This window comes from Mytilus galloprovincialis, chromosome 1 (genome assembly GCF_965363235.1).
Source record: "Mytilus galloprovincialis chromosome 1, xbMytGall1.hap1.1, whole genome shotgun sequence".
In the NCBI taxonomy this organism is placed as follows: Eukaryota; Metazoa; Mollusca; class Bivalvia; order Mytilida; family Mytilidae; genus Mytilus; species Mytilus galloprovincialis.
The window spans coordinates 71,411,813-71,439,141 of NC_134838.1; the positions used below are offsets into that span (position 1 = coordinate 71,411,813).

At 33.6% G+C, this 27,329-nt stretch overlaps 1 protein-coding gene across 1 annotated transcript in view; it reads left to right on the top strand.

The window, feature by feature from the left end:
- Nucleotides 1–455: 455 nt before the first annotated feature.
- LOC143082991 (uncharacterized) overlaps nt 456–27,329 on the top strand; it is a 28,213-nt gene continuing 1,339 nt past the window's right edge. The window contains exons 1-5 of the mRNA XM_076259072.1: nt 456–621; nt 2,829–3,027; nt 10,449–10,592; nt 11,053–11,103; nt 26,352–26,505. Of these exons, the coding sequence (XP_076115187.1) occupies nt 2,849–3,027; nt 10,449–10,592; nt 11,053–11,103; nt 26,352–26,505 (528 nt within the window). The 5' untranslated portion in view covers nt 456–621; nt 2,829–2,848. The remainder of the gene's footprint in view (nt 622–2,828; nt 3,028–10,448; nt 10,593–11,052; nt 11,104–26,351; nt 26,506–27,329) is intronic.

A 27,329-nucleotide genomic window follows, 5' to 3' on the forward strand; every position in this document is an offset into this window, starting at 1 on the left:
TAGATACATCTTCTCATCTCACTAGCTATCCATAACGACTATAAATATATGTCTGTAAGTCGTGTGTGTTTTTTAAATATTTTTTGTTCATTTGAATGTCTCGGAATTAGTTCTAGCCTAGTATACACCAAAGGACCAGCTAAAGCCAGCCTCCGTGTTTGAGAATTTCTCGCTGCGAAGACCAATTTGTGATCTTGAGATGTTTTCTGTTCTTTGGTCGGGTTGTTATTGACACATTCCCCCGTTTCCATTCTCTATTCTTACTTTCCTAAGGGAAATAATTCATCACTATTGATCTCTCATTGTAGGATCAATAGCAGAGTTAACCACCCGTATTGTGATATTTGATATAATGTGTTCTCTCCCTTTAATTTTACATTCAGCAATTTATTTACTGTACCATTTAGTTCATTGTATTTCATATTTAAATACCTTTATTGTGTAATACACAGTGGCAGTATTAAACTTTGCAACATGTATTTGAGCAATTATGTATTTGTGTGTGAATAAATAGACTTAAAAAGGTTATAAACTATGTACATGGTGTACTCATGACACTCAGAACACTGACAGTGGTAATAGCAGTGTAAGACAACAGAACAAGAACGTAACGAATTACTTGTAAGTATGGGTAATCTGTATAAATATCTGTTCATCTTGGACATGAAATCTAGGTCGTCACACATCATACAATCGTGTTATAAATATAGAATTACATGAATTTTTTTGTACCATTTACAATATGTTTAGATACAATAATCATGGTAACTACATGTAGTAATATTATAGTCTTAGTATTTGTGCATGTACTTTCATAATGTTCAAATAAAAATTATTTTTGTCATTTCAAAATTGCGTGTGTTTGGCTTATTGTCTTCTCAATATTAATTACAACACATAACAGATGATATATAACCCAAAATCGATACTAGAAAAACGTGTTTACCTGAGGTACATTGTACTTCGAATGACAGGCAATTCTCCAGTCAGAGTAGACATTACAGATACATGCAGATACAATACCGTGTTCTAGATGCTATACGACAGATTGTAAGGTTCATTATCACTACATTGTATTTGGTAAAAATATCTGTTATTATAAAAACTAGAGACTCTCAAGAGCCTGTATCGCTCACCTGACTCTACTTGGGTTTTTGAAATCATATAAAAAAAAGATAAAATTTGGCTACAAAATTACAAAACGTACTCAGCACCTCATAAGGAACATTCATGCTATGTTGGGTTCCATTCCATTCAGTGGTTCTCTAAAAGAAGGCCTTTGTATGCATTTCCCATACTAAGGGTTCTACATGTATGTTAAACTAAACCCCCGCTGGCGGTCATTTTGGATGATGGATCGGCTACAAAGTAACAACACTTGGTCAGCATCTCATAAGAAACATTTATGCTATTTTTGATTTCATTCCATTCAGTGGTTCAATTTGAAAGTATTTACCATAGGGTCCGATGATAAACTAAGTCCCCCACTAGCGACATCTTGGATAATGGATCGGCGACAAAGTAACAACACTTGGTCAGCATCTCATTAGGAACAGTCATGCTATGTTTTGTTTCATTTCATTCAGTGGTTCTCTAAAAGAAGTCATTTGTATGTATTTCCCATAGGGTCCTACGTTAAACTAAGTCCCCTGCTGGTGGCCATCTTGGATGATGAATCCACTACAAAGTAACAACACTTGGTCAGCACCTCATAAGGTATATTCATGCCATGTTAAGTTTCATTCCATTCAGCGGTTCTCTAAAAGAAGTCGTTTGTATGCATTTCCCATAGGGTCCTAAGTTAAACTAAGTCCCCCGCTGCCGGCCGTCTTGGATGGTGGATAGGCTACAAAGTAACAACACTTAGTCAGCACCTCATAAGGAACATTCATGCCATGTTTGGTTTCATTCCATTCAGTGGTTCTCTAAAAGAAGTCATGTGTATGCATTTCCCATAGGGTCCTATGTTAAACTAAGTCCCCCGCTGCCGGCCATCTTGGATGATGGATCGGCTACAAAGTAACAACACTTGGTCAGCACCTTATAAGGAACATTCATGTCATGTTTAGTTTCATTCCATTCAGTGGTTCTCTAATAGAATTTATTTGAATGCATTTCCCATAGGGTCCTAGTATGTTAAACTAAGTTCCCCGCTGGCACCCATCTTTGATGATGGATCGGCTACCAGGTAACAACACTTGGTCAGCATCTCATAAGGAACATTCATGCCATGTTTGGTTTCATTCCATTCAGTGGTTCTCTAGAAGAAGTTCAAAATGTTAATGTTAACGACGACGACGACGACGGACGACGGACGCCAAGTGATGAGAAAAGCTCACTTGGCCCTTCAGGTCAGGTGAGCTAAAAATAAGATGTTGTATGATTGAGAATTGAACAACTCTCCATCAAACACCGGAATCGAACAGAACCAACAACTCTATAATATGTCTCTGTGTTGTATTGTGTTTCAGGGAAAAGTAAAATTTCTTTAGGAATTTTGAGACTCATTTCATAGTTTCACATCACAATATGGTTGATTAAACTAACATCTGACTTATTCGAATATTTGGTACTGTCTGAGTGCTAATCAATTGTTAAATTGTCCTTCTATTGTCCATGGATACAATACACATGTTAACTTATGGGGCATCACACACACAGTTACCCCACATACATTTATAATGCACATTAAAATGAAAGAGAGTATAACACATTTGTGAAACTTAAATTCATTTTAATTTGGTAAATAAACATGTAGATGCTGTCGTGCGTTAACAGGAAATGAAAGTTACATTTAGTATTCTCTATTTTCTTTTAATTTGATATAGGCAAAAAAAAAAGATTACTGATGGCAGTCGTTACTCAGCAACCATTTTATACCGCAGCGGCTGTCGAAGAAGTACTATACAATCATGGTCCAATCAAAATACGAAAAATGATGGATACACATGAAGACTGCAGCTTTTATGCACATTTGTCAACAGAAGCTTTCATTGACAAAGTCGTACATGCAACAAAGGAATCGAGGTATAAATTCTTTATAATATATTATACAAAAAGTCATGTAAACTTTTGAACTGGACCCTTTGATCTGTTAGTACACACATTTTATTTTCATTGCGTGAACCAAGTTCAATATTTTGGGGAATTTTGAAGTTCACAAATATAGCATCTACGTATAATTTATACATTCAAATAGAACGTAGTAAACAAATTGGACCCTGTATATGCCCGCGTCACACTGTCCCGATTTTTATATACGATGGACACCCGAATGCGAAAATTGTAAGTTCGTACGAAGTTGGTCCCGATCTCGTTAAAATACCCAAAAGTGACCGAAGCAAGTACGATGAATAACGAAGTCTATACGATTTTTGCCGAAAGTATATACGATAGCAAAAGATAGACATACGAATGTTAACCGAAAACGGTATTTAAGCTTCATATCACATTCGAAGCCTACAAGATGGATCACGAAGGCTTCACGATGGATTACGATGATGGCGCAATGGCCATACGATGTTTAAAAGACGTCGTGTACAGCTTACGATGCATTTAAATTATATGCCGAAGGCATCACGCGTTTTAAATTGTTTGATCAATATTGAATATACATTATATTGTACATTTAATTTTTGGTTTAATCATAAAACGAAAGACCGTGGGTATTTCCAGTTACTGAATAATTTGGTTGATTTCTAAAAATATAGTTTATGTATCAAATATGCGTATTCAATTTACCATTTTCTGCATGTGTCATATACAAATATAGTGTCCATATTTGTCCCCAATATGTTACATACGAGGGGATGCCACGCTCGGCATGGCCTTGTTTAAACTGTAAAATGTGTGCACTAGTCTGAATAATCACCCATAATTATGCCCATGTTTACTGATCTATCTTAAAGGAAAGGTAAGGGGTTCGTTGATCCCTTTTATTAAAAAGGAAAGGAAGGATGTGGGGAAAGCAACAAATGTGGCAAATATGACATATAGAAAACAAAATGTTTATGGAGTAAACATTCGTGTGACAACAACTCAGACGATACATAAAAAATCAGAATAATGAAGAAAAAGTTGGTTTCCCTATATACGTGTACCAGCAGTGTTGATATACGAGGCGCGTTTATGATTTTTATTATGTTATTTGATATGAAAAATTGACAAAAAATTATATTTTATTTGTAAAAGTAAATCCTGAGCCTGTAATACCTGCTGTTTTTGTTCCATTTATATTAATAGAAACAACGCTGTCGCCTTTCTTGTTTGCATAGAATCATATGATATGAGGTCCATGTTCTTTCTTAACTGTCGTATTAGACTGACCAGTGCATATCGCGCATGGCACTTTAAATGTATTTAAGCGCGAAAATTAACTTACATTTAGCTGGATTTATTGCCGTCGTAGTTCCATCTTGTCACCTTCGTACTTTTATTCGATGGCATCACGACGGGATTACGAGGTCTTCGCGGAGTCGTGTTGACATCGTAAGACCTTCGGTTATCTTCGTGATTCATTCGTGTAGACATCGTAATGTCAAAACTGCCCGATGGAAACGATGAAAACACGAATGCAATACGATGTTCAAAGATGCATTCCCGGTGACATTACGATGGTGAGGATGGGGATACGAACTCAATACGAACCCTAAACATCGGACGCACCTTCGGGGATTTTTTAACATGTTAAAAAATTTAGAACCCTTCCCGAAGTTGTCCCCGAAGGCTAGAAAAAGTGGCCGATGGTTCTACAATGGTTAAAGATGGCACTACGAACAGCCCGATCTGGATACGATCAGTCCCGATTTCGAAAATTTCCATAATCGTGTTGCCATCGGCGTAAAAATCGGCACAGTGTAACGCGGGCACGATTTCGTGAAATCGCGAATGATTTAAGGAAAAAGTCATCAACAGGGTGGCTATTTTTTTTCATTAGAGTAGGAATGGGGATATATGTTTTCGTTAGTTTGGACTTAAAAAAAACATATTTCAATCAGTACATTACAAGAAAAGTCCTAACAGTAAGCCCGGTGGTACTATGTTTAATGTTATATTTTTTTTACATACAATGTATGTATATATAGTCATGGCGCATGTGCGTTGTCTGGCTTAAAGCCTTTTGTTTAATAAGGTGCAGTTATGAATTGATGTAAACTTACTAAACATCAAGAGCAAAATGAAATATCAAACCAATCCAAACATCAAACGTTATCTAAAAAATTGTGAAGGAGAAAAGATATTATTTTATATTTATAAAATGATAAACTTTCAGAAAACTTCTATCTAAATATTTGATTTTTATCATCAACATGTTCACGATTACACAATTTTTACACCATGAATGTGCATTTGGTGGAAGCATGTTTAACTAGAGGCTCTAAAGAGCCTGTGTCGCTCACCTTGGTCTATGTGAATATTAAACAAAGGACGCAGATGGATTCATGACAAAATTGTGTTTTGGTGATGGTGATGTGTTTGTAAATCTTACTTTACTGAACATTCTTGCTGCTTACAATTATCTCTATCTTTAATGAACTTGGCCCAGTAGTTTCAGAGGAGAAGATTTTTGTAAAAGATAACTAAGATTTACGAAAAATGGTTCAAAATTGACTATAAAGGGCAATAACTCCTAAAGGGGTCAACTGACAATGTCAGTCATGTTGACTTATTTGTAAATCTTACTTTGCTGAACATTATTGCTGTTTACAGTTTATCTCTATCTATAATAATATTCAAGATAATAACCAACTAGAGGCTCTAAAGAGCCTGTGTCGCTCACCTTGGTCTATGTGAATTTTAAACAATGGACACAGATGGATTCATGACAAAATTGTGTTTTGGTGATGGTGATGTGTTTGTAGATCTTACTTTACTAAACATTCTTGCTGCTTACAATTATCTCTATCTATAACAGTACTTTCTGTGGAAAATGTTATTGAAAATCTTCAAATTTTAAGAAAATTGTTAAAAATTGACTATGAAGGGCAATAACTCCTTAGGGGGGTCAATTGACTATTTTGGTCATAGTGACTTAGTTCTTACTTTGGTGTACATTATTGCTGTTTACAGTTTATCTCTATCTATAATAATATTCAAGATAACAAAAAAACAGCAAAATTTCCTCAAAATTACCAATTCAGGGGCAGCAACCCAACAACAGAATGTCCGATTCATCTGAAAATATCAGGGCAGCTAGATCTTGACCTGATGAACAATTTTACCCCTTGTCAGGTTTGCTTTAAATGCTTTGGTTTTTGAGTTATAAGCCAAAAACTGCATTTTACACCTATGTTCTATTTTTAGCCATGGCGGCCATCTTGGTTGGTTGGGCGGGGTACCAGACACATTTTTTTAACTAGATACCCCAATGATGATTATGGCCAAATTTGGTTAAATTTGGCCCAGTAGTTTCAGAGGAGAAAATTTTTCTAAAAGATTACTAAGATTTACGAAAAATGGTTAAAAATTGACTATAAAGGGCAATAACTCCTAAAGTGGTCAACTGACCATTTTGGTCATGTTGACTTATTTGTAGATCTTACTTTGCTGAACATTATTGATGTTTACAGTTTATCTCTATCTATAATAATATTCAAGATAATAACCAAAAAACAGCAAAATTTCCTTAAAATTACCATTTCAGGGGCAGCAACCCAACAACGAAATATCCGATTCATCTGAATATATCAGGGCAGATAGATCTTGACCTGATGAACAATATTACCCCATGTCAGATTTGCTCTAAATGCTTTGGTTTTTGAGTTATAAGCCAAAAACTGCATTTTACCCCTATGTTCTATTTTTAGCCATGGCGGCCATCTTGGTTGGTTGGCCGGGTCACCGGACACATTTTTTAAACTAGATACCCCAATGATGATTGTGGCCAAGTTAGGTTAAATTTGACCCAGTAGTTTCAGAGGAGAAGATTTTTGTAAAAGTTAACGCAGGACGACGACGGACGCCGGACGCCAAGTGATGAGAAAAGCTCACTTGGCCTTTCGGCCAGGTGAGCTAAAAAAGGGAGAAAAAGGGGGGGGGGGGGGGGGGGGTCGTACAAACCCCTCGAATCCTGGCTACGGGTGTGCACACTGAATCGTTAGAACTTTCGTTAGAACTTCTAACTCTCAAAACATCTATTTTTCTTATTTTTCTGAGTTAACATTTGAAGTATTCTTGAAATAGTCATTCTTTTGATCTGAGTTAACTATTTGAAGCATCATTCCAGTCAGCTAAAAGGTATTTTTAAAAAATTAATTCTGTTTGTCGTTCTGTTTGTGTATGTGTTGCTATGTTTGAATGTAACATATTGTACCTTGTTTTGTGGAGAGGGCTTACATAGGCTATTGTAATAATCTTAGGTGGGGATACGAGAGGCAAAATATTAGGAACTCATAAAATTACATCCTTTAATGGCGCTTGCAAAACGAAAAAGAGACAGTACTTGTGATTACAATTACATACATGTATATAATAAAATCGTATACGGACTGAACAGTATTTCCGTCTTATAACCCATAACCTGGCTAATTCTGGTATAGGATGAATTCCATCGATATAAAGTGCGTAATTTAAATTATATGATGCTTGGGAACGCTCTCTATGTTTTCTGTTCCGTTCCAAGTCAAGACCAAATAATGGAGAGTTTTTATGAAAAAGTGTATTTTACTGTGAAATATATTTATTCACTTCTGTAATTTGATGTTCAAGTATTTTTTCCTGTGTTCGAAATTTTTCTGGAGAAGCGTGGTCGTGGCGCTCGTTCCACAAGTAGATGGAATAATATGGTGTCAATGAAAAACTGTCTATTTTCAGTATATCGGGCACACAAAAAAATTTGACCACCCACGTGTTTTTCCCACTTCAGTGAAAATTATGGAAAAAAATGTCAGTTCACATGGTTTCAGTTCAGTTTTACACAAATAAAGTCCTTTGAAATTATATTTTGGGTCCTCCGCCATGTAATAATCTTGGATGGGGATACGAAATGCAAAATATTAGGAACTCATAAAATTACATCCTTTAATGGCGCTTGCGAAACGAAAAAGAGACAGTACCTGTGATTACAATTACATACATGTATATAACAAAATCGTATACGGACTGAACAGTATTTCCGGAAACGCGGATTCAACCCCCTATATATATTACACTATGCCTGTTGCCCAGTCCAGTTTAATTTATTTGAAAAAATCTATACTATTAAACGAGGAGACCTCATTTTGTGTGTCGCTTCTCTTCCTTCCACAATAAATCCATCATCATGCCTCTGTGTCCTATAGGTAACATGCATAGTCGCATTTGTCATCCATTGTTATGATCATTCAGATTGAGTTATTTTGGGAGAAAAACGACAAAAAATTTTGGTGTCAGACCACCAATTACTCCCTCCAATTTAAAACGTATGTAAAAGTAGCCCTACTCTGACACAAAATAGTGCTTTTGATGTTCTTGTTTACTTAAACTAACCAACAAATTTGCAGGAATGAAACTTTTGGTGAAAGAGAAATATATCTAGATCATTTTGAGCCAAAATTTACTTGTCTATGAGTTTGCATTAAAAATTAAGGATTAATGCGCTCCATAGTATACTAATTTTAGATTTCCAGAAAACCAGGTATATTTTTGGGGGTACCTCTGTTTGAAGGTCAGTTATTTTGTTAGAAGGCTTTAAAGGTATGGTGAACATTGTCATGTAGAAAGCTGATACATGTACAATAAAGGATATACCTGGTTTCTATGAAGTTAAACTTAAGGTAAAATATTTAGAAAGCTGTGAAAATTGCACAATTTGGTTGAACAGATAGGGATTTTTAATTGGTGGTCTGACACCAAAAGGAGTCCGGATATGATTCCATCATCAGACTGACTTTAATCATAGATAAGACTTCCGGTTTGAAACTCACAAATACAACCATTCGTATGATAGATAACTAAAATAAAAAATAGATAAGCTAATCAGAGCGTTCTCCATTTCATGGTGTTAAGATCGCAAGAACCACAACTATAATTTTTTTTTCCGCGTTTATCTACATGTAAACTACGATTATACCACTTTAGTATATAGAGACTCTCTGTATTCTGTCTACTGTTTGTTTTTTTTTTCAAATGTTTACTATTTAAGGGTTCATACCAGTTGCATTTATATTAAAATAAGTAAAACATGTGACACAAGTACAACCAATCGTAGATCGTTCTCCATACATGGTGTTTAGATCACAAAAATCAAAACTATTATACCTCCTTAGAGAGGAATTTTTTTTTTTCGCGTTTATCTACATGTAAACTACGATTACAATACTTTAATATATAGAGACTCTCTGTATTCTATCAGGGAATTTCTATGTTAGTAAAGAAAGTCCCTGATTCTGTTTACTGTTTTCTTTGAAATGTTTACTATTTGAGGGGTCATACCACTTGCATATATATTAAAATAAGTAAAACATGCTTAACTTAATCTAAAACTACCTCGACCAAAAACTTTTACCTGAAGTGGGATTGACGGACGAGACGGACGGACGTACGACCGAACAAACGAACGCACAGATGCAGACTAGAAAACATAATGCACATAATTAGGGCATAAACATTTATTGTTAAAAGGGAAAATAGTTATTTGGCAAAAATGAAAGTAAGGGAGAGATTAGAGGGAGGCATAACTTTTTTCGCGGCGTCGGGACCGGGTGTTTTTAAGCTCGGGATTTGGGGATTTATCCTTACGGGATCCGGGAATATATTTTTCGATTTCGGGATATGAATTTCTTTAAACTCTGCATCTCGAGATTTCGTGGTTTTGAGCCGGGATTTCGGGATCAGGACCCCTCCGATCGACTACCCCTCAAATTTGCCTTAGTCGGTATTAGTCATTTATACATGATTCAAATTCTACCATTGGCATGTTAATAAGGCTCTCAAAAAAAGCACTGATGGATTGACATAGAAGCATAGTTTTTAGACTAATAATGGTCTATATATAAGCAGTTACATTTATTTCATGTTTGAAACGGTGCAAATTTTTAATTTGATTAGACTTTTACCAAAAGAAGCATTGTAGCAAAGGAGAAGAATAATTGTGGTCGTAGGCCAGAAATACGAATATAATTGAATTTAACAGAAAGGAAACAAATATCGGACTTTAAAAAAAGGAAAATACTTTTTATGTAATTGTCCATACATAATATCTTTTACAAAAATTCATCCTACAACAGTTCACAAGCTGTATATGCCCGCGATTTCGCGGGTGAGTTCTAGTGTTGTTTAAACTAAAAACATTGTTTTTTTATATATTAATTTCAAGTTGACCTCACAATTAGAAAAGGAGTATTATTTTTATCAACCCCATAAACCTAAATGCAAAGCAGAACAATCAGCTTCGTTTTTGTCAAATATTTTGTATTTTCACGGAAAACGCAACGACTTTACAATTTCCAATCCAATTATAAATATTTCAGTATTCCAAAGGTTATAGAATTCACTCGAGTGACCAGTAAGGGTCGACCTCAGGAAGTGTATAATCGAATATTTGTGGCTGAATATGACGGAGTACGCGCTGGCTTATGCAGTATAGGGTATCACGGAGACACAGAAAAATTCCCGTAAGTTATAAAATATACTCTGTCTGTTTTCTTTCGTTCAGAGATAGTTTTTTTTATTATCTTTATTCGATCAAAGCGACAAAATTAATTATGGCAAAAAGATGTGTTTATGCATAAAATTCCTTGAATTAAATTGACCAAAATATTTTACTGCATGTTTGAAAATGGTAGATGGGATGAAGGGCATAGAATTTGATTGGTTAAAGTGTGGGAAAAACCCCAAGATGGATTTTTTTATTTGCACAAAATTTAACAGTAAATGGTGTTAATTCTATTTATGTTTAGATTATTTACTTATTATTTTAACTAATTTTATTTTTTTGCATTTGTTCTTATCCACACGAACCGTTTCGGTGATTACGTGGTAGCGTGTTCGCCTCAAGTAATGTCAGTCGTTGGTTATAACCCCGACCGAGTCACGTAAACGACTTGGTATTTATATCGTAATTATATTTTACAGTGAAAGGTCAAGTGATGTAGTTCCAGATTTTGATTGCTGTGATTTATGTGGGTAAGTACAAGACCAAGCACAAGTATGAGGGTCTCAAGTGGGTTTACAGTATAGAGTATAATGGACAAACATATGCATGTATATACATATTAAATTTTTTTGGGAAAATTTGACACCAACTTAAAGCAATGAATAGTAAATGTTGTACACTAACTTCCAGTTAAATAAGTTGGAATACTGAAATATAATAATATGATTTTAAAAGAGTAAAACAACTTCTCAACTTATCTCTTAGTAAGGAGTTAGGAAATGCAATGCATGTATGGTAGACGGGGAAACATGAAACACCACTTATATTTTCCGGCCTAATATACACGTACTATATTTCGTAATAATTATGCTCGTTGAAATTATTGCCCAACTTGAGAAATGCTTTAGATGTTAACGTGTGGCTCTGTATTTGCATTACAATACAAATATATTTTGGAGAAGACTACATTATTCTTCTTTTTTTGTACAAGTTGCGGTATATTCATTGCGTGTCTGGTCCTACATATATTTAGTTTACCCACTAGCAAACGGAATACTTATGCTTATCAATTAGTTATAATTAAAATCAAATAAACAATAGAGAAAAGAAATATATCCTGATATTCAAACAAGAGAGTGTGACGTAACTGCGCAGCCGCTTAACACGACATGGGCAAAATCTCTTTGATCTTAAGGTGCTTTAATCTGGATAATGCACAGCAAATTAGGTGTGCATTAACTACCTCAGATACATTGCACAGTTTAAAGGTACTCTTACCTTTAGGGGCGGTAAATGTTGAAAGGGGTGTAATTCCATAAAATTTTAAAAATATCACCGAGTGAAGCGAGACTAAAAACAATGATAATTTTTATGTTCTCCAATTAATGGGCGAGACATAGAATATTTTTTTAATATGTTGTGTACAATGTAAATCTTAAATCAGTGTTTCACAGTCAAACCGGAAAACAGAAATTCAGAAATACAGGGTAACCTGTCTAATCAGTATTCTAAGTTAAACTGCAGATGAATCTGACTTTGTTTAGATGTGACGTGTGTTAAAAAAATAATAATTTAAAAGTAGAATACAAAATGGACGGTAAAAAAAGGGGGTTTGGGATTTTTAAAGATTGAAAAGGGAAGTTAACTTATAATCATTTTGAATTTCGCGATCGGTACATTCCTCCTCGGTTCATCATTCTCAAAGCATATTATTGAGGGAAAGAAAGGCAATCATCTCAGATGGTGCCATTAAAACAAAATACATAATTATATGGTTTGGCGATATCTGGCAACAGCATTTATTCATAATAAAATTATGATAGATTCATATGATATATGTTATACATAGATAGATAGACCATAGATGTATATGTATATGTAGATAGATATATGGTTCGGTTAATTGCCCGGATTAATATGGCAACCAGATAAATAGATAGATAGATATATATGAAAATGCACGTGAAGATGCACCGTGGGATACACTGGACAGGTGCTTTAACTTTAGAAAACACCGTGGGATACACAAGTGTAGTCTGTATTATCCAAAAACCTAAAATTTCATAGTTAACGTTAAGATTCTATACAGCGAATTCTGCCATTTACTGGGAATCTTTTTATGATGCTCAAAGTTCAAATAAAAGTCACTTTTCTCAACAACAAACAAGTTAACACCATCAGTCAACTCTGTATCACCAGTCACCGACACAAACCTGAAAAATAAATACAAAGAGCAGTATCTCGTACAAAAAAAAGGAGTGGAAGAGAGGGTTTTCAATGTTACCGCTTACGAAATTTAAACAGTTTGCTTGCTGCGATGAAATTCTAAAAAGTACTAAATTACGTCACAGATAAAAACGTCACTCATATTAGGTAAATCTAAAACATGAAACACAATCCGTCAGTGGCCTCAGCGATAACTGAATTTAAGTTTATTTACTTAAATTCCATTAATCTATACTCAATAACCCAAAGGTTTGATTTTTCTTACACCGAGTGCAACAAACGGAACTTTACTGTAGAAGATGAAGGTTATGTGTCAATAAGACAGCAATCAAAGTTAACGACAAAAACGAAGTAAAGCCATCTAGCATTCTAGAGGGCAACATATAGTGTAGTTTTGAACAATATATAGGGTTCTACACACATGTCCATTTCTAAACAAATTTATTTGAAAAAAATCTACCATTAAATTATGATTCTCCAAATAATTTAACAGTAAAGGCAGAAACCTAAATCAAAAAAAAAAAAATAGTACTTACCAACCTTTAACTACATATAAGCGTGTTTTGCCCTTTCTTTACCCTACAAGAAACTGTAATAGGAGCTGTGGATTGCGGAATACCGTGTGCCGTCGTCATGTGTTAGAACAGTAATTGGCCAATCAAATCTGTATATAAAATTTAATCTGCACGGCTCGGAATAGACTTGTTCCCGATCGCGTATTCAGTATGTTACACGTATACCAATATACGTGAGAGCGTATAGCTATTAGCTAATACCTGGACCGTAGTAACGGAAACCAGGATAGGCTCGGGACAGCCATTTAAACCGAACTCCTACGTCATGTGGGTTAATAAGTGTCACCCGAGCCTTGCAGATTAAATGATATAAACCAACTTGCTTGGTCAATAACTATAACATGCTGATCCCGGAAAATATAAAACTTTACATCACAGAAGTTGTAAACAATATGATATTCTTTTATTAATTTATCGTTTGGTCAAGTCCATCAAGAAAATCTAAGTATGCTCATAAAAAAATATTGTTATTCATGTCTCATACAGGGCATATAATGTGACATTTCCGGCATAGGTCGTATATTCACTGAAACATAAATTACACATTCATATATTATGGATTACTCCTGCCTTAATGATTTTCCCAGTACCAGATATTTGTTAAACGTTCACTTAGTATATACCTAGGCAGTTTTCTGAAACAAAAACATACATTCTCGAGTTGTAGTAAAGGCACCAAATTATACCAATGTACCACAATCATACATATATACCAACAGCGAATACAAAAAAAAAAAGGTTTGATTGCCGACCCACATTGTTTTCTGTATTGTCATTATATTGATGTTATTAGGATTTATAGATTCAAGATTTCAAGATTTTATTGTACACTCTGACAGTTTACACTGTTAAAAGAGGCAGATATACATAATATACAGCTTGACAGAAGTGGTATAATAACAGAACAAAACTGAAATAAACATAATATACAGGTCAATTTAATATAAGTCATCAAACACACCGTAACATACGGTTGTTTAACACGTGATTTAAACGATCCAAACAAATACACATATCATGACATATATATAGAGAATAATACATGGCAAAATCCGTATCATATGTCGTATCATCCCGAGACATCAATATCAGCCCAAGGGCCTTTAGGCCCGAGGGATGATATTGGTCGAGGGTGATACGGCATGTGACACGGATTTTGCCATTTATTATACACTTTATCATATATTTCAACAGAAGAGTATTATATTATATGAACTGTTTTCTGATCCATAGCACTGGGTTACCTTCAGTTCTACTTTTGTCTTGTTTCAAAGGTCTTAAAAGAACTGCTTCATTACTTATCCGAAGCACATGGGTTACCTTACAATTTGCGTGCTGTTGTTTTAAAAATATTTTGTTTATTATTGTATTAATTTGTGAGTTTTGTATTTTTCATAGTTGCATTTAGTGTGCCAAAAAATATGAAAACTTGACGTTCGTGACGTCACATACAATATGAAAACTCGACGTTCGTGACCAAACAATGACGTCATTCAAAAAATTTACCTATTTTGAGGAAAATTTTTCTTAAGCAAAAAAAAAACCAAAACTGACTTTATGTAAAAAAAAGAAAAAAAAAAGTAGGGGTGTGATAAAGGGTATGCGATAAAGGGTAGGGGTGTGATAAAGGGTATGCGATAAAGGGTGCGCATTAAAGTTGCGCGATATGGATTAAACAGCAGGCTATTTATCACATATGCAAAACTACTGTATTTACTACTAAACATATGATAAATATATATATCATATCATATGATTAATTGGATTATAACACACAACTTGAATTAGGTAAGTACTAAACAGTTTCTTTTATCAAAAATACTTCATGATTTTTTGCAAAAATAATGCAACATTATTGAGCACTTTTATATTACAATAGTATAGCAAACCAAATAGCTTGTCCTCAGTTGGGTTAAAAAAATAGTATCTTGGTATATGTATTTTTCTAATTCTTTCAATATTAGGGTTACAACATACTAGCAGATAATGAAATTAATTTCCTATTACACCCATGTCACATAATGTGCATATTCTGTCCTCACGAGGTATATTTAACCATCTTCCGGCTTCTATAGGGAATTTTAAATTTGAACATCGCAGTTTACTCAAGTGTACTCTGCGTTGTTTATTTAGTTTCATCAAGTAGCCTTCAAGACAGAAATCCCTTTTAAATGATAAATAAAGTTCCCCTCTTGAGGCACTTTCAGCCATACTGTGCCATTTTTGTACAAATTGGTCTTGTAAGATTTGTTTAACATAATATTTTATACTATTTTTACTAAGAACTTCTTGGTTATCCCATACAAACGATAAGCCAACATCATTAAGTATAGATTTCACATTTAATAACCATTTTGATTGCATATTTCCTGAACAATTCATTTCATACAATAACTTGTACATAATACTAGACAGTTTAGAATCATTCGAAGTAATTTTACCCAAAAATTAAGTATACGTAATTTTACATGTATGTCTAGTGGATATCTACCTGTTTCGCCGTACACCATGAAGTTTGGCGTTGACCTTCGGACAGAGAGCACCTTCTTTAGGAATTGCAAGTGCACCGTTTCCAATATGTCTAATTTTTCATATCCCCAAATTTCGCTCCCATATAAAGGTATAGGATCAATTAAAGAATCAAATAGCTTAAGCTGTAGATCTACTGGAATAGATATATTCCTAATCTTTCTGTATAGAGCATAAAGTGCTTTCTGTCCTTGTTCTGCTAACTTTTTTGTTATTACAAATTTCCCGTTTTGGTTTAAAAGCAAACCAAGATACGGGTACGACTTCACTCTTTCAATAATTGAACCATATAGTTTAAAATTATCAATCATAGCGTACTTTCTTTTGGAGAATACCATCACGTTAGTTTTTTCAACATTTACTGATAGTTTCCATATATTACAATATTGTTCAAATACATCTAAACACTTTTGCAATGCTGCTGCTGATTCAGCTAAAATTATTGTATCATCAGCATACAATAGTATAAATAACAACAAAAACGTATTTAGGTGTTCAAGAGTTTTTTGTGGTACGGTTTGGAGTCCAGATATACCATTTTCACTGAAAAAAGTCTCAAGGTCCGAGAGAAATACAGAAAATAAGAAAGGAGATAAATTTTCCCCTTGACGAACACCAACTTCACAAGGAAAAAACCCTGATAACTCACCCCCCTTTTTGATACAAGACTTGATATTGCCATACATATTATAAATAACTTTAAATATCTTTCCCGTGATATTACAATTTATAAGTTTTTTCCAAAGTCCCACCCTACAAACAGTATCAAATGCTTTCTTGAAATCTACAAAAGTACAGAAAAGTTTCTTATTGTTATAAAAGTATAATTCTATCAAAACATGTAGTATAAATATATTGTCATTCGTACTATATCCTTTTCTAAATCCGGCTTGTGCCTTTGGTATAGTTTCTATCAGTTCAGCATACTTTGTCAACCTACTATTAAGTACTGCTGTAAAAAGTTTACCAAGTGAGGACACTAATGTTATACCTCTATACGAATCTGGGTTGTTCAGATCGCCCTTGTTTTTATATATACATGTAGCAATAATTATTCCAACCGTCCAAATTTGAGGAACTACACCAGTATTCAAAATCATATTAAAAATCTCTCTATACATAGGCAAAGTAGCATTAATGGTCGATTTAATATACTCATTAATGACCTTATCAAACCCAGGGGCCTTGCTGTTTTTTAAATTTTTCACAGCATTCAAAATTTCATCGTTTGAAACTTCACCATTGTGTATATTATTTACAACATCATCATCACAGTTTGGCAAGATAAATTCGTCATCATCATCATCTGGATGTTTATCAATGTTCAGATTCTTAAAATACTCATACAAGTTATCGAGATCAATTTCATCTCTTTTTGAAGTAGATTTATTCAAGTTATTTAAAATATTCCAGAGCTCTCGTGGTTCGCCTTCAGATGCACTGCGCAAGTCTTTCTCTGCCTTAAACTGAAAGTCATTAAAAGCCTTGCCCATTGCAATCTTATAAGCCTTAGCGCGATACTTCAAATCAGCTCGGGATTCGTCTGTTTTAGAGAGATAATGTTTTCTCTTTGACTTGTGAAATTCAGATCTCTTTTGATGACAATTTTTATCAAACCAGGGTTGAAACACCTTGTTTTGCCTATTCGGCTGGTTATATCGAACTACCTTATCACAAAAACAATTATGCGCTGAATCAATAAATATGCTGTTAAAAAAATCTACAAAATTGTCAATATCTGATTGAAACGTGTCACTTTCAACATTTAATGTGACAAGTTTATTGAACAAATCTTCAGTCGAGAGTTTGTCCTCAACCATGTTAACAAACTGATCTTTCATCTCATTGTTCCACCGAACAGGTATATTTACCGTGTTCGGAGTAGAATCATTGTTATGCAAATCAGTAGTAACACCTGTTGAGAATATAACATGTAACCTGCAATGAACATCTGAGTATAATGGGTCAAAGTCAATGACCTCGAATTCCGACAAAAGTGGAAATAGATCTGGCGATACAATACAATAATCAATAAGACTCGTCTGACTACTCGTAACACGACCAACCCCCTTAATTGAACCCACTCGTCCATTGCAAATAAACATGTTATTATTTTTGCAAAAACTTAATAGCTTTGATCCAAAAGTATTACATCTACCTTTATCCTCATTAGCTCTGTCTAATGGGATATCACACAATATCAGTTTTTGGAAGCTATGAAAATAATTATCTATTACATCTGCACCATCAAAATTCAAAATTTGTGCTAAATCATCATTAGGAAATATAAAGTCTCTACCTGTGCCGCATCTGGCATTAAAGTCACCAATAAGGATAGTATGAATATTTTCCTCTTGAAAAAAAATGAGCTCATTTTCTACTTCATCAAATGCCTCTACAGAGGAATACCTCGAGTTTTCAGGAGGTATATAGACACAACCAAGTAAAAAATTTGGTTCATGTCTTAGGTTAAATTTCAGCCAAAGAACATACCCCGAATCACTAGACAGGAAACTTAAGTGTGATTTTAATAAATTTTTAAACACAACAACAATCCCCCCAGATTTTCTGTCAAATTTTTTGCGGTTTTTGGAAAAATATTCATACCCTTTCGGAACATTTAAGATATCTAAATCATCAGTTTTTGATTCACAAAATACACAAATATCATAAGATTTAATGAGTTCCTGAAATTCAGGGTAATTAAGCTTTTTTTTAAGTCCACATACATTTAGACAAGATAATTTAATCTGAGATGACTGTCCTCTTGTGTGCCTGTCCTATCCATTCTTTACAATTGGTTGCTGATTTACACCAGTAGGAGGTCCAAAGTGTTTTAGCAGAAAAGGGGGATCTTGCTGATCATTTCTGTCCATCTGTTTGTTAGGGGCTGAATAATTTTGACGGTTGTTTTGATTAGTTACATCTTGTGGAAAAATCCTACGACCGTCGACATAAAGCTTGTCCTCCTTGAATCGGACTCGTCTACCTGCTCGTTGTTCTCTCTTAAATATGGGCCACAATATATTTCTACGCTCCATAATTTCATTCGGAAATTGCTCATAAATGCTGTACTGAGTGTCTTTCAAATTGTCGCGTGCAGCCTTCAATACCCTATCACGATCCTTCCTACGCTCAAACTTTGCAATAATGGTGCGTGGTTTACCATCTTGTCGTGGACGCAGCCGATGTACCACATGAAATTTGATATTGTCAGGGATATTAAGTTTTTCCTTTATGAAATTTTGGAGAACTTTCTCAGTTTGGATATTGTCACGGTCCTCTTTTTCACATGTATCCTCCGCTATACCCCCGAATAAAAGATTCTCCCTCATAGATCTTGCTTGCATCTCCACAACCCTTTCTCTTAAATCATAATTTTCTTGTTTAATATGATCTCGTTCCATTTCGATATAGTTTAATCTTTCATTTAATTCTGAGTTATTACATTCCGTTCCCTTAACCCTATTTTCAAGTCTGTTTACATCATTTCTCATCTGCACTATTTCATTCTCCATTCTAGAAAATCTATTTTCTATTCCACCAAGTCTTGCGTCAATCGATGGTAATGATTGTAATAAATTAGGGAGAGTGTCTATGTTTTGTAATTTTGAATATATATCATTTAATACTGCCTCTAGGTTGGTCATCTGTCTCGGGTCGAGGGGGGAGGGTTGGTCAGAGAAAGACAGTTTTTGTTGAACATTTGAAGACACGACTGCTGGTGTGTTACATGGGACGTTATATTGTGATGTATGGCCATATAATACTTGTCGGGCCTGTTGAATACTATTCCCAACAGGTGTATGACATGTGGCAAGTCTATTGTTTACATCATGATTAGGTGTATCCGCCATTTTGTGACAAAATAGAGAGTGTCAGTTCATCAGTATTTATCACGTTTTTGTATATACTTGCTATTTACAGGTGAAATATTATATATCCATCAATATAATTCAACTTCAAGTACTCCATTCCTTATGAATTTGCATTAAGTACACAATATAAGACATTCATGTGAGAGCGCCCATTACCCACTTCTGTCTAGCCCGCCATCTTTAATTTCTATCTATCATATATAAATCGTAAATGTACGTTCTAAAAGGAAATGCGTACAACGTATTAAGTCGCATACATGTACATTATGGCATGGTATTGGTTGCAAAAATTCGATATTTTTCATTTAAATGCAATATTTTATATTTAATTGGTATATTTCTTTATTTAAATGCAATATTTTTTTCATTTGAATGTAATTTTTTTATTTAAATGCAATATTTTTTATTTAAATAGTATAATTTTTCGTTTAAATGGTATAGTTTTTCATTTTAATGCAATATTTTTTATTCAAATGGTATAATTTTCCATTCAAATGGTATAAATTTTCATTCAAATGGTATAATTTTTCATTCAAATGGTATAATTTTCATTCAAATGCAATATTTTCATTCAATTGGTATAAAAAATCATTTGCATGCAATATTTTTTATTCAATTGGTATAATAGTTTTATATTTATATGCAATAATTGCATCATGGGAAATTTTTTGACGCCTTAAGGTCAAATTTGCAACAACGTTTGTGATTGGTCGGTATTTATTTGGATTTTCTCCCCTTTCTAAACTTGAGTGACCAATAATAAAAAAAAAAAACGCTTCAGAATATCGCCCCTCTAACTAAATCTAGCGTTCGTGCGAGTCCTGCACTGGCTGTTTTATTAAAATCTTGTGGTCCTGACTAGTATTTCTAAAAAAATTCCGAATGGTCACAACGTTCGGGCCACTTTTCAAAAACTTCCATTGTATATAGATATATATGCAAGTACATTGTATACTTTTTTTTTTAAATAGTTTATACTTTAAATGGTTTTACACTTGTCATTTTTTGGGGCCCTTTATGGCTTTCTGTTCGGTTTGAGCCAAAGCTCCGTGATGTTTTTGACTTGGTTGAAGAGTTCTTGTCTCAACGGCACTCATACCACATCTTCTTATATCTATATACAACGTTAACAAGATGTTTCTCAGACTGTTTTTTTTAAATCCTTTGCCGCGCGTTGTGTACTGTTTGATAACTCAATCAGGAAGAACAAGATTTATTTCAGTTCTAGTTATAACATGTATTAGCTTTGAGCAAATTTCCAGTAATTGCAAATACTCTTATGTCGGTGCTTTGTGTTTATTGTCTTAAAATTAGTTTTTTGTTTGTGATTGTTCCGAGTTTTTGGTGGCAGAAGACTTCAAGTCTACTGAAGGCCAATTGTGCCGATTTTAAAAATCATTGAATTCTCCGTATGCCGCATTCGTTTCTGTGTATTACAATTTACAATTTCATAACAACTTCTGATTGCTGACACCGATTTTTACACATTATTAAGCATCTGAATCATTTAATTTGTAAATAAGAATTGAAAAACAATCACTACCGTAAATATGTACCCTTTTATTTATGTAAATTAGTTAGATTTTATCTCATCTACATGACGGCGTTATTTGTTTACCGGATGTTTTTACTGTAGATATTTGAAGTAGGCATGCGTGGATTTGGTATCGGGGGAAAACCCGCCCTGTTTACATGTTCGCCCTTGAAGTTACGAATTTGCAGACAAGAAGATTTTGTTTTTAATAAATAGAAAGGATCTATTTCTTATTAAATTGATGTCTTTATTCATTGTTTTCCTTTGTCATGTGAATTATATGCCCTTCTACTTCAAATGGTTTGAATCTTTTTATAAAATTATTCAAGACTCAGTTGACAAGAGCAGTACGTTGCTGTTGGTAGAATTTTAATTAAACTGTAAATGCTCATACAAAATATAATCTAAACTGAATGTACCTCCTTCTGAATAATTGCAATATAGATATAAATCCCTTTTGACAAGAGAAATCTGACTTTTGTCAGAAATATTTGTTTCACATGAGCAAAGGTAATCATGCGTGGCGGCCATATTGGTTTGTTTACAAATATGTGAAGAAGCCTCTAGAACCATAACCTAAGCATAAATAGTCTTCCGAAAACGTAAGCTTTATGCAATACTATTTTATCACTCATGATTATTTTCATAAATTTAAATTTGATTATTTAAAGAAATAAAATTATAACAATTACGATTTTAGATTAGAGATTCAGTCTACACAGACATGCTTTGATCTATTTATAGCCAAATTAGTTTACCTGTGTGAAAATGTAAATAATGGTCTAAATTAAATGGATATTAATTTGTTTACTAAACAAGTAAAGACAAACTATGGATGGAAGATAATAACTCACATAAATATTTCAGGACATTTGATTTATTAATTTGTTTACTTAACAAGTAAAGACAAACTATGGATGGATAATTTTATTTTTCAGTTATTAAGTATTTTTTAAAAAAGGGGGAGGTTTTTTTTACATGTCGCGCCGTAATCTCAAAAACAATTTATGATTATTGCTTAAAACTTTACACACTTCTTTGTTATATTAATGTAAAGATCTGTATACTTTTTGGTTGTGATTAAACATTTTATTTTAGTGATATTTAGTTTTTTTGAAGAAAAAAAAAGGGGAGGGGGGTTTCATATGTCCCTCCGTATCTCAAAAACAATAGATGTAACTAAGCAGCCCAGATCAGGGGGAGGATTTGGGATCCCGCTAACATGCATGTTTAATCCCGCCACATTCTGTTTGTATGTGCCTGTCCCAAGTCAGGAGCCCGTACTTCAGTGGTTGCCGTTTGTTGCTGTGCAAATATACATATTTGTGCTCGTTCATTTTTTTGTACATTAATTCGGTCGCTAGTTTTCTCGATTGAATTGTTTTACATTTGTGATTTCGGTGCATTTTAAAGCTGACTATATGCGATGTATGCTTAGCTTATTGTCGAAGGCCGTACGGTGACTTATAGCTGTAGATTTCTGTGTCATTTGGTCTCTTGTGGATAATTGTCTCATTTGCAATCATACCACATCTTCGTTTCTATATCAACCCTGCCATATTCTTTATTTGCCTGTCCAAGGTAAGGAGCCTGTTGTTAAGTGGTTGTCGTTGTTTCATGTCTTGTCTCATGTTTGATATTTTGTAATTTTTTTTGAAATGTATAATTAGGCTGTTAGTTTTTTCGTTTGAATTGTTTACATTTTCATGTCGGGCCTTTTATAGACGACTTTACAGTATCAGGTTTTTGTCATTGTTGAAGGCCTTACGATTGTCTATAATTGCTTACATCCACTTCATATTTGAACTCCGGTGGATAGTTGCCTTATTTGCAATCACATTCCATCTCTTCGTTTTTATATTATATACCGGACTTCTAAGCTCGTGTTTTCATGAACAAGCATGAAATATTTGTCACTGGGTGTTCAAATTAGCAACATACAATCAATGAATTTAAACTTGTGTTAAATAAGAGCCATTTTATATTTATTTATTTATTCGGGTGGGTGACAGAAGGATTTCATCTATGAATATGGTTGCCTGGTAAGAGCTGAAAAATATGCATGATTAGAGCCAGATTGAAATGAGTAATAATGCTCTCCCTTCCCCATCCTTCATTTATAAATTTAAACTGACCACCACGAAATAGCCCACTAGTGTTGACAGTAGCGTTTAATACTAACCAAATAAAAAACCACCCTAGACTATCAAATAATTGTCCCTTTACATCAGTTATTGTCCGTGTAATTCTTATATTTATCCAGCTTATCGTCCTACTGTCATACCATAAAAAACGTTTATAAACAGCTCACATTATTATATATCTGCATTCATAAATTAATAATTTCATTTAGAATAAACGACGCCATGTTTGTTTTGTGCCTCTGCCGTCATAATAACCTATCAAAAAAGAAGAGGTAAAAGAGAGCCAGAAGATCTCCCAAATGCAAAAAAAAAAAAACCAGAAATAGACTTCTTCTGCCTCACTTCCGAAGAACAAAACAAAAAACGCGACCTATTAATATGTTTTTAAAAACGCCTTGCCCCTACATTGTACCTTTTCCCCCAAAAAATGGCATAATCAAATATATAAACAAAAAAATAGATAAGGGGCGGGACCAAACCTATATAGATGACATAGTTAAGAAATGATGAAATATACAGAATAAGTTGATTGATTTTTGGTTGCCTTATGTCCAGTGGCAAATATGTCACGGATGTTTAGGACAAATATAATAGAGATCAAAGGATAAAGAATAGAGTGAAATGGTAAAAACTAAAAGAACTATAGAATGATAGAAACTATCTTTGATCCTCCCTACACACACACACACACACCATAACCATTGCTGCCAATACTCGCATATATACAGCTCTATACAAATATTTAAATTTGAAGTTACCCCTCCCCCATAAGACACCGATGTTTTTTATCAGCCCCTGTTATGTGTGTCTTAATATCTGCATTTTGTACGGTTCTAGATAATAGCTAAACGTAAAATCATATAATTTGTCGGATACCTATAATCATATCATATACTGTATCAAAAAATAAACTTGTATACCCTCCTTCCTTTCCCAATGCAGTATTTAAAAGTAAATCATTCAAAAGTCCTGAAGATAAAATATGTTTTGAAATATGCTCTGCATACTTATTTAAGCAATGGCGTATAGTAATTATTGAACTACTGTGGGGTTTGAAAAAAGTCTATTTAAGGGATTCGGTGATGAGAACAGTTAAAAAAGCTCAGCAACGAATCCTAAATGTAAAATGATTTGCAGCATAATACATGAGAGCACATATTATAGATATATAGTATTAAATATGAAGTTCACGCCTCATACAGTGAAGTCCTATGTCATAGGACTATTGTTGTAACATGGGTTAGCAACTGGTTCCAATTTATCCTGAATTGCCTTTATTAAATAACTAGTCCCAGAGTATAACAGCTTATGTCTCTCCTTGTCACGGGGTCTCTGGTTCTGCTGTTGTAATTAGGTGATTTTTTCTTCTTCATGAAGCAAAAAAAAAAGAGGTGGCTTACTTCAAATAATTATAACGTCCTGGAAGGCTTTTTATTCTTTTTTCATGTTTGCCCACCTGCAACGTCTCAGAGGATCAAGAAAAGTAAAAAAAAAAAATATACATATAACACAAAAGAACGTCATGATAACATGTATCTGGACTTAGAGGGGGAGGGGGACTAGCTATGTTTATATTTTTTTATTTCAATGTGAAGACTGTAGGGGAGTTTCTTCAGAAAGGGTTTATATTGGAGATGTTTTTGCAATGCACGCAGGCATCTGTTTCTCTCCATGAACAAGTTGTGTCAAATCAATTATTATTACTTGTCACTCGCATTTTTTGCTCTGCCTGGCCATGATTGGCATTAATTGCCAGTGTACGAACTCGCACGAACGCCAAATTTTAGTTAGATGGGCGATTTTCTGAGGCTGATGCGTTTTTTATTTCTTGGTCACTCAAGTTTGGAAAGAAAGGGGAGAAAATCCAAATAAATACCGACCAATCACAAACGTTGTTGCAAATTTGACCTTAAGGATGTACTTAGGTGAGGTTTTGGAATTCGTGTCAAATGTTCGGACTCCTTGGTGTTTTTCCATACAATACAAGGTAAAATATTTTGCCCCATAACACCCATTTATTTTATCATATAAGACTTAATAGCACATAAAAGGTCATTTTACAAAATTTTCGAAAATTCTTGATTTTCTTTCCTTTGTTTTGAGACCCAAATAATACCAATGCAAATATAAGGTAAAAGTCCGAGTCAGCTTTTTCCCGCCATATTTTAAATCTCAAATATCTCGAAAAGGAGGTCCATGACCTATCAATATTTTTTGCTTATTTTTATCCTTAACGAATGCTCTACCAGCTTATAGTATCAATTTTAAATTCTTGATTTATTAATTTTCACCTAACCTCACCTAAGTACATCCTTAAGGCGTCAAAGAATTTCCCAACGATGCAATTATTGCATATAAATAAAAAACTATTATACCAATTACATAAAAAAGATTGCATGCAAATGATTTTTTATACCAATTGAATAAAATATATTGCATTTGAATGAAAAAATATACCATTTAAATGGAAAATTATACCACTTGAATAAAAAATATTGCATCTAAATGAAAAAATATACCATTTAAATGAAAAATTTTACCATTTAAATAAAAAATATTGCATCTAAATGAAAAAATATACCATTCAAATGAAAAAATATTGCATTTAAATGAAGAAATATATCAATTAAATATAAAATATTGCATTTAAATAAAAATATCGAATTTTTGCAACCAATACCATGCCATAGTACATACGATATCTTCGTCGTAAACATATGATGTACAATTTTATCAAAGAGTAATATTAAATAATTTAGATATAAGAAGATGTGATATGAGTGCCAATGAGACAAATTACGGTCTTCAACACGGAGCATTGGCTCACACCGAACAGCAAGCAATAAAGGGTCCAATATTGTCTTTTTTGATATGTGTATTAACATTTTATAGGTTGTTTTGCTTAGATTTCGCAACAACAGAGAATGTTCCTGTCGGGCATTGCTATATTGAATGTATATGTGTTGATGACAAGTTTAGAGGAAAGGGTATTGGGAAAGTACTTCTGAACGTTGTTGAAACAGATGCAAAACATCATAATTGTAGAGTAAGTATGGATGTGACTTAATAGATTCATTCTGCTTTATCTGACTATCAAATGATTGACAAACACGAAATGGATAGTAAAATCTTTAATACAAGGGCAAACATTCATATTAAGAGACGTCTGACGATTTTGATAATATTGTCAATGACTTTTGATTAATCAATTGCACTCTAATGCTGCGTTCATACGTAATTCGAATTTGATTTTCATTAACTTATTCAAATTAGTTCACACGTACATTTTGTTATTCGAATTCGATTCACGTTAACTAAATCGAATTCGAAAAGTTTTACGTCCGAACTAGTTTCTTATACGTATTACAATGCGCGTTAAATAAACTTTACTCTCCTAATGACGTTAACTTTTAATTCGCATTATCAATTAATTGTTTATAATTTAATTCGAATTAAATTTAGAAACTGTCCATATCATGATAGTTTAATACGAATTAATGCGAATTAACTAATTCGTATTCACTAGCGAAAACGTATTTCTAATTCGAATTGGATAATGCGAATAAGCCACGAATTCGAATTAAAATGGGAATTGGATAATGCGAATTAGCAAATTCGAATTCGATTCGAAATTAAAAAGGAAGAGTATGTGAATGTGATTATCGAATTGGATTCGAATTCAATTCGAATTAAACGTACGTGTAAACAAGGCATAGAGATTCATAATTTTAAAAAATATAGGCCAAAATGAAAATATTATGATAAAAATTGTCGTGTTAGAGTTATTTTTCTCTTATTGTTTTAACTATTTTCACATTTCCAAACTGATTGCTAAAAAAAAAAGATGAAATAACTGTTCCCGGCAAATGA